Source organism: Octopus bimaculoides, chromosome 9 (assembly GCF_001194135.2).
Source record: "Octopus bimaculoides isolate UCB-OBI-ISO-001 chromosome 9, ASM119413v2, whole genome shotgun sequence".
Lineage (NCBI taxonomy): Eukaryota > Metazoa > Mollusca > Cephalopoda > Octopoda > Octopodidae > Octopus > Octopus bimaculoides.
Genome location: NC_068989.1, coordinates 81773886 through 81783681, shown reverse-complemented (window position 1 = coordinate 81783681; position 9796 = coordinate 81773886). Strand labels below are relative to the sequence as shown.

General features: G+C 38.3%; 1 protein-coding gene across 2 annotated transcripts in view; it reads right to left on the bottom strand.

Moving 5' to 3' along the window:
* The window catches only part of LOC106877707 (rho GTPase-activating protein 15), an 18588-nt gene extending 8829 nt beyond the window's left edge, over nucleotides 1-9759 (bottom strand). The window contains exons 1-2 of one of the 2 annotated variants that reach the window (XM_014926663.2): nucleotides 9523-9759; nucleotides 6949-7071 (exon numbers count right to left, since the gene is read on the bottom strand). In XM_014926663.2, the coding sequence (XP_014782149.2) occupies nucleotides 6949-7071; nucleotides 9523-9736 (337 nt within the window). In that variant the 5' untranslated portion in view covers nucleotides 9737-9759. Of the gene's footprint in view, nucleotides 1-716; nucleotides 1009-6948; nucleotides 7072-9522 lie in introns of those variants that run through there. The other variant, XM_052970822.1, reaches the window with a different exon arrangement.
* Between the last annotated feature and the right edge of the window lie 37 nt (nucleotides 9760-9796).

Sequence of the window (9796 nt, the reverse complement as noted above, 5' to 3'; positions counted from 1 at the left end):
AAGAGTGTGTGTGTGTGTGTGTGAGTGTGAGTGTGTGTGTGTGTGAGTGTGTGTGTGTGAGTGTGTGTGTGTGAGTGTGTGTGTGTCTGTGTGTGTGAATGTACATCAAAATCAAAATCAAATGGAAATTGTAGTTGTGATTCTTGTGCCAGTGGTATGTAAAAAGTACTATCCGAACGTGGCCAATGCCAGTGCCGCCTTGACAGGCTTCCGTGCCGGTGGCGCATAAAAAGCACCAACTGATCATGGCCGTTGCCAGCCTTCTCTGGCCCCTGTGCCGGTGGCATGTAAAAGGCACTCACTACACTCTTGGAGTGGTTGGCGTTAGGAGGGGCATCCAGCTGTAGAAACACTGCCAGATCAGACTGGAGCCTGGTACAGCCTCCTGGCTTCCCAGTCCCCAGTCGAACTGTCCAACCCATGCCAGCATGGAAAATGGACGTTAATCGATGATGATGATGATGATGATGATGATAATATGGTTCAGCTAACTGAGCCTGACAAGCTAGATTTCTCTAAAAAGCTTACAAAGCTTCAAGTTGCATGGGGTCACATCAAACTGTTTTGAATTATACATACATACATACATATACATATACACAGATACATACATACAAACATACATTACATACATACATACGTACATATATGCACACACAGACATGTATGTATCTATGAACATGTGCATATGAATTTCCCAGTAGTTGTCTACTTACATATTCCACTTGGTTTTTCAGAAACTGCTTCTAAATCAGGAGATTGCCAGTTGCTATGAACAGAAGTTTCACTACAATAGGGAACTGGGGAGAAATTCTGCCCATAGATGTAAGCATTTGCGTGATAGTTGACATAATTATTTGGGTAGAATTGAGGGTAAATCCAGCCAGAAGGAGCAGGCCCATATCCATAATTGTCAATATTATTAGCCATGAGTGTAGTACAGAGTTAGCAACTGCTCAGTACGATGTCTTCCAACGAACTGCAGAAACAGTGTTATCAGTCAACATAAAACATAAGGCAATTATGAAACTAAATTGTTAAATAACCAGGAAAATCTTTTAAAGAGCCAAAACGGATGGAAGGAAAATGATTTTGGTTTGAAGTTTATCCTTGGAGGGAGATTAAGTTATTAATCACATTTGAAGAGGCTGATAATCCTATTAAAAATAGTTTTATCTTATTAATCACTGATGAATTCTAAAGGACAATGAGAAGTGGTGGGAGTAACAATCTCACACACACATACACATGCGCGTTACAGATGCATGTATACACACATACAGAGACGTATATATAGACATGTGTAAGCTTTAATTAATGTTTATATATATAATACAAACTCAAAAACACATGTCTAAACACATGCCTGGAGAGTTGCATATTTGCAGACACCACTCGCCACCCTACCTCATATGTCGTGTTGCATTATCATAGTGTACAGAGATCTTAAGTTTGGTGTTAGTGCTTAGAAATTTAAACAGAACCATCAATGGCTATAATAGGTTTCTTATAGCAATCATACAGATGTGTGAAATTCCAGTGTGTTCTAGTTCTGGGAAGATCCGGATGAAGTGTTTAGTGCAGAATGTCAGCAGAAAGATAGTATGAATGACTAGGGCTGAAATTTCTCTTAGCATGGAATACCAATCCTATCCAATCTTTGTGATGCAATATTCTTTATGTTACACATATATATGAGTGTTTGTGTGTGTGTGTGTGAGTGAGAGAGAGAGAGAGATTAGAAAATGTGAGGCATTTCTGGTAGTTTCCACATGTCTAATTTTAATGACTTATTCAGATAGCTGTTCCAAAAATCTCATTCACCCTTTTGATACCAACTTGCCTGGAAAACCATGGTTGAATGTGACATCAAAACCAGTGTACACAACGTCACAAAGACAGTGTGGCACAAGAAATAAGGATACATTGCTATCATTAGAATGCGACAAAGACATGTGCACACCTCACTACAATGAGACACACTATACAACATTCATATTTAAAGACCCACTCTTCTGTACAAACATTCGCTCAGTTATGAAAATGAGTTGTGAGTAAAACTGCAACTGAAATAACTTTGAAGAGACAATTATCATCCTCACTAAGGTTTCATTCAAAACCATAAAACAACATCATTGCACACTGACCTTGCACAAATACTCTGTCCCTTTCACACATAGCTGCTCAATTTATTTAAGAATATTTCTTTATAAGGTCATAGAACAAGTATTCGCATTCTGCTTCTCCAGAATTAGGATAAGGAACACTGTAGGGGGTACTAGTAATGTATAAAAAGGGTCCCTAATTAATCTAATTAGGGAAACTGAATTAAATGCCTTATCCAAGGACACAAGGTGTTAATTAACATATCTATAGCGAGGTATGTTTAATGCAGCCAGTATTATGTAAAAAGCTACCATGCTGGTGTCACATAAACTCCTATGCCTGTACCATGTATGAGGTACCATCTATGAGGTGTCATGTATAAGATATCTGGGCCAGTACCACGTATAAGGCACTCGTGCCAGTGCAACATAAGAAAGCACCCACTACACTCTGTAAAGTGGTTGGCATTAGGAAGAGCATCCAGTTGCAGAAACCATGCCAAACCAGGCAATTGGAGTCTGGTACAGCTCACCAGCTGGACAGCTCCTGTCAAACCATCCGACCCATGCCAGCATGGAAAACAGACATTAAAAGATGATGATGATTATGATGACAACAATGTAACTCACTTCTACTTAACCTCTATGCCACCACACCCTTCTTGACACCTTTCATATACAGTGCCTTCAAAGATCTATTTAGTTTAGGTTGTTAATTCTGTGTTAAGTGTTTACATATTCTAGTGGTGGTCACTGTAGAAATCGGTTATTGCCATGGTTACACCGAGTGTAATCAATACAACTTAAAGGCCACCAACTACATACCGGTTGTTTAATGTGTGAACAAAAATGTAGCTCCTTCCCTTTCGAATCTGACAAGTCAAACCAGCATGAAGAATCAACAGCTTTCTCCTTCTTTGACATAAATGGTTAATTGAGCTTTTTCATAGGTCAACTATTTTTTGTTTTTTTGTGTACATACACACAATCACACAGACACATACACACCAAGAGAACTCAGATATAACACACACACAGAACTACATACAACTACGGCAGAGTTGGCAGTTGACTGTTGCAACTAAACAAGTGGGAAATCTAACCACTCAATATAATTACTGTTAAAGACAGTGGATTTAACATGGTGAGTTTACTGTGTGTTAAAAGAATGGTTTGATAAGGTAGCAGAACATTAAATAACCATTATCAGACATTACACTGAACTGATCATTATGCAGATGGCTTCACATGTACACACAGAAATGACTTGACATTATATAGACAGAGAAATTACAACACATATACATTCATTAGCCGGGAATCATTTTCCTTTATGGATCCATTGTTCCATAGATTGGATGGATCCTTTGCAGAACAGCAGCATGCCACTCATTTTGGATTTCTCTTCACAAGGTTCAACCATCTGAGATGAAATTGTTTGCGTAAACTTCTAATGGACGCAGGAAAAGATTAATTTAACATCCTCAAAAAATTCATTAAATTACCGTATATTTCTGGTTAATCTTTTGGTTTATTGCAAAAGAGTAAAAGACTGAAATGTTCAAAATAAAATTGAATCCCAGACCCAAATAAAAGCAGACCACACAAAATTTAATATCAAACTAAAAACTTGTAGAATTAGGTTAATTCCAGGATTAACCAGCTAATTGAATCTGAAGTTTTCTAAAATATGTCACTACATCTCTAATGCAAACCTTATGTCACAAATTTAACATTAGAATATGTTCAGAAATGTTATGAAAATATTAATTTACAAACTTACATGTAGATTAATTTTTACATACCAATGAAAATCTGATTTATCAAACATTCCATTTATTGAATTTTAAAGAAAGTTCTTTTTACAACCATCAACTGAGATCAAGTTCATTTAAGCTCTAGTAAATAATAATTTATTGCAATCGTGGACCATTCCAAACTTCATCACCCAAATAGTAGACACTTATGTCTCAACTCTAGCATTTACACTGGCTGGATACAGCCTCTGACACCAACTCTACGATATCATTCTAATCACATCATCAAAATCTCACAGCTCTAAGATAATGCAGGATTAATTCAAAACAATAAGAATAAATAAGCATTACATTTGACAGAGGAATCAGGGCGCAAAAGGGTTAAATCAACAAGATTTTTAACCCAGCTGAGTTAAAAGGATCAATCATAAAACTATTATAGATCAGTTTATAATTGATTTCCACAGAATGTTCACCACCACCAATTAAACTGTTTGCTATCTCTTATTTAAGAGTTATGAATGTAATATTGTAATATTGTGACTTTTAGAGCTATCCTTCTCAATAATCATTCACTAGGTGAAATAAACGAGGAGAAATAAATATCAGCGATGCTTTACTCCACACAGAAACTGCGGAAACTACTCAGAGGTTTCGCAAGCTCATCTAAATCCAGTGCAATGCTGGAAAGCTTTCTGTATTACCAGCGGATATATCAGGGTAACAAGCATTTCACTCCTTAGCTGGTATGCTTCACCTGAGTGGGGCAGTGAGGACTGAGCTAGAATTCATCTATGGAAGGGTTCCACTTGCAGGCTCTTATCAACCATAGCCATCTTGAGCTAGTTTCAACTGCTATACCTATATCCTTGGTGGCTTTCTTCAGTTGTCTGGGTTCCAGACCTGTCTTCCGCAGGAAATAGCACACTAATCATCATCATCATCATCATCATTTAATGTCTGCCTTCCTTGCTGGCATGGGTTGGACAGTTTGACAGGAGCTGGCCAGGCAGGAGCCTGCACCAGACTTCTGTGTTTGTTTTGGCAGGGTTTTTACAGCTGGATGCCCTTCCTAACACCAAACATCCAGCAGAGAGGACTGATTGCTTTTTACATGGCACATGCACAACCAAGGTCAGTTTGGCATGGTTTTTACAGCTGGATGCCCTTCCAAACACCAACCACTCTACAGTCTGGACTGGATGCTTTTTAAGTGGCGCCAGCACTGGCAAGGTCACCAAGTAACTTGCAAGACAAAGATCCATTGAGTGGAGAGGGAGCATTGGAGGAGGGGTTCTTATATCAGATGGTGAAAGGTTATAATGTAACAGAGAGATAGAAACAGGTGTCTTGCTGTAGGGAAAGTACATGGTTACCTGGCTACATAGAGAGAGAGAGAGAGAGAGAGAGAGAGAGAGAGAGAGAAAGAGACAGACAGACAGACAGACAGACTCTAATCTAGATGGAAAGCCACAACAGCCAACTTCAGTTGGGAATGGGGTCACATGCCAGCCCTTCGACTTATAGGGTGATCTTGCTATCTATATAGAAAGAATCCTTATTTACTGATATGCAAACAGAAAGTTTTAAAGGCTACTACAAGAGTTGTGGCAAGTTTCTACAGCTGGATGCCCTTCCTAATGCCAACCACTCTGAGAGTGTAGTGGGTGCTTTTACTTGCCACCGGCACGAAGGCTAGTCAGGCGGTATTGGCAACGGCCATGCGCAAAATGGTGTATTTTACGTGCCCCCTGCACAGGAGCTAGTCCAGCGGCACTGGCAATGATCTTGCTCGAATGTCTTTACACGTGCCAGGAAGGCGATGCTGGGCACAGGTGCCATCACGATTTCGCTTTCGCTTGCCACAACAGGTCTTCGCAAGCCGAGTTTAGTGTCCAATGAAGGAGATGACATTGGCATGGGTGCCAGTCGTCGAATTTAGTTCAATTTCGATTTCACTTGCATCAACAGGCCTTTGCAAGCGCTGTAAAACAATGCCGCAGTAACAAGTATTCATCTAACTCATAACAGCAAGGAAATAAACAAGTAAAAAGTAACAAAAGAATCAGACATATAAATGGTTTCATATAACAGTGAATGCTCGATAATTAGTAAAACATGATGTTAATAATTGCTTTAACGGAATTTAATATATTGTAGTTAAAACAGACTTTACAACCTATTCTACATCCTGGTACCGAGCGCTTTACACTTTTAGATGGTTAACTCAGTTTAGTTAGAATCTCCTTCCTATTCCCCCCCCCCCCACACACACGGATGTGGCTTATTTTCTGACTTACAAAACATGTATCACTCCACTGCCATCATCAACAAAAAAACTCATTTGTATGTTTATATGTTTTTGTGTGTTATGTTTGTGTGTTGTGTCTGTGTGTGTGTGTTGTTTGTGTTTGTGTGTATGTGTGGATTGTGTTAGTGTATGTGTGTGTGTTGCTTGTGTGTTGTGTTTGCGTGCGTGTTATTTATGTGTGTGCGTGTGTGTGCATTGTTTGTGTGTGTGTTTGTGTGCATTGTTTCTGTGTGTGTGTGTGTGTGTGTGTGCGTTATGTTTGTGCATGTGTGTGTGGTGTTTGTGTGTGATGTGCGAGTGTGTGTGTGTGTCGTATGTTTGTGTTGTGTTTGTGTGAGTGTGTGTGTGTTGTGTTTGTGATGTTTGTGTGGGTGTTGTGTGTGTGTTATATTTGTGTTTGTGTGTGTGTGTTGTGTTTGTGTATGTTGCTTATGTATTTGTATATGTGTGTGTGTGTCATGTTTGTGTACGTTGTGTTTGTGTGTGTTGTGCTTGTGTGTGAGTGTTGTGTTTGTGTATGTGTGCTGTGTTTGTGTGTGTGTTGTTTGTGTGTGAGCATGCATTGCGTGTGTGTGTCTTGTGCTTGTGTGTGTGTGTATCTTGTGTGCGTTGTGTTTGCATGTTGTGATGAGTATGTACTACCTTGAGTGTGTATGTGTGTTGAGCTTCTGTGTGTGTTATTTATGCATGTCTGTGTGTGTGTTGTGCTTGTGTGCATGTGTTTGTGTGTGTATACATGCTCATATGGAAGCAACATATTTGATAAAAGACATACTTTTTAGGATTCCTTTGGCTTCAAGAGACTCCATTGTTGGACGACCAGTTAAAAGATTGGTTAGTTTTTCTCGAATTGTCATCTTTTCATCATCTTTTCCTTTTTGCCGTCTCGTAGACAGAGCTGTAATAAAAAATGTTTTGGTCAACATAAGTTAGACGACCTGGATGTTGCATACACGTCTGTGTGTGAGGAGGGGGTATTAAACTACTATCTTCATCATCATTATATTGTCCACTTTTGTATGCTCACATGGATGGAATTTTCTGTGTGTGTGTATGTGTGTGAGTGTATGAAAGATTTTCGATTTGGTCATAAGGAGGTTTCTTCCCTTCTCAATGCATGTGTATACATTTGCACTCACAAGGAGTATTTAACTCCTATTTCTAGCAATGTAGGTGTCTCGGCACCCTTAGTTACATTTAGTGACGATTGAATTTTTCTTTATGGCATTAAATTGTACCCAGCTGTTTCTATATATATATATATATATATATTTCGTTTTTGTATTTGGGTTGCAAGATTCTTTATGTGAATTCGTGTTTTGAAACATATTTTATTGTATCTGGGGAGAGTCATTCTGATTTAATGCCTTATTAATTATCACACTCACTGGTTTGATTTCCATTCATTTACTTATTTATTTTTCTAAAATTTTCATTGCTTCTTGCAATCTCTTCAATAGCTGCCTACTCTGTCCATTATCAGAGCTGCGATCTTTTTGTTTGTTTGTGCACATGTGTGTGCGTCAGTGTGTATGTGTATGTATATATATATATATATATATATATATATATATATATCATCATCATCATCATCGTTTAATGTCCGTTTTCCATGCTGGCATGGGTTGGACGGTTCAACTGGGGTCTAGGAAGCCAGGAGGCTGCACCAGGCCCCAATATATATATATATGCATGTATGTATGTATGTGTGTATATTACACACACATACACGTGTATACACATGCCCACTGACACACACACATGTGCACAAACAAACAAAAAGAATGCAACTCTGATAACAGACAGAGTCAACGACTATTGAAGAGGTTGCAAGAAGCAATGAAAATTTTAGAAAAAATAAATAAGTAAATGAGTGGAAATCAAATCAGTGAGTGTGTTAATTAATAAGGCATTAAAACAGAATGACTCTTCCCTGACACACAAAAAAAATATCTGGCTGCCAACACTTTTTTCTGCAAAATAGGGGTAGCTTATCCTGTTCAGGCTATATTATTAGCATTATCCTGCGTTTGAGAATTTAAAATCACTTCTTTAACTTTCTAAGACATCTCAACGCTTCTAAAAGCAAACTTCGTTTGTTTGTTTATGTTTATCGTAATTTGAATTTAACATATAATTTATATAATTTTTTTCTATATGTGAGTGAGGATTTTCATGGAAGAGTTCATGAACTTTGGTTCTTTTCTCTAAATCATATATTTATATATTATATACTGTGAAATTTCATATTAAACTTTTATTAGGTACAACATGTTTCAACCTATTACTCTGGGTCTCTTTAGGTTCATGATGTAGAAGTCTCACAAGAGATTTTTAGTGTTGGCTGGCTTGTTGTTATCTGCCCATCCAGTTCGGAAATGAATGAAAGCAAATTATTTGGAGAAAAGGAAAGAGAATTACTCAAATGGCTAAGTTTTAGCTTTCAGCACCTAAAGAAGAGTAAAAGATGTTGATGTATTATGAGGTCATGATAAGCCCAGTTAGGAGCCTGGTTTGCAGTACATGAAGCAAAGCAAAGCTGGCTAAAGGCACCCGTATCCAAAGTGTGTCAAAAAGTGTGACAGACACCCAAAAGTGGGACAGACACTCAAAAGTGGGACAGCTACCCAAAAGTGGGACACACACCCAAAAGTGGGACAGACTCTTCCAGACTTGTGATATAGATGTAGCAAATAGCAAACCTGAACATCAGCAAATCAACAACCAGGAAATATTTTGCCTTCTTATTCCTTTACTGGAGCTCTCGCCTGCTTCCCTCCCACCTCACATTGAATACTTTATCCAACAGTTCCTCCTCACAACTGCCACCTTGGAACTACCCCCCACCACCACCACCATTACACACACACACACAAACTCACTGACCTAAATATTTAACCCTTTAGCATTTACATCAGCCATATCCAGCCCAAGTATTCTTCCTGCTTACTATTCAAAGTGGCCAAATCTAGCCCCTCACACCTACACTACAATATCATTCCAAAAATAGTCACAGCACTAAAATCTCAAAGCTATGAGAGAATGCATGAGTAATTCAAAATAATGTGAATATATAAACACAATATTTGCCAGAGTAATCTAAATGCTAAACAGTCAAAATAAACTTGAAACACACTACTTTCACATGTCTGATAAAACTTGCAATGGTCAGTGGAAGCAACCTTCCTTATTTCAATAACTCGCAATGAAGCAGAAATGGAATCAAACATCTGATCAAAATGCTAATCCATGTCTCTACAGGTTTTATCAACATTTTACACCCATGTGTTTGGACAGAAGAATAATCTAGACAATAAAACAAAAAAGTTGATCTGAGATTACAACTGACCTCGTCCTTTCATTCTGCTGGGGAACAATAGTTTGGTCTCTTTTGATGTTCCTTTCGGACTTTTCTGGCTTGCGTCAGGAGAGTGTTGCTGTTGATTTGTGGAACTTGACTGCGACCAACTATCTTCCTGTGTAGGCTGAATAGAAAAATAACAAACATGACTCAATGGTTTCTCTATAATTAAGGTGACAGGATGTATACACACACACGACATTTATCTATCTATCTATCTATCTATCAAACAATCTCTCTCTTTCTCTCTCTCTCTCTCTCT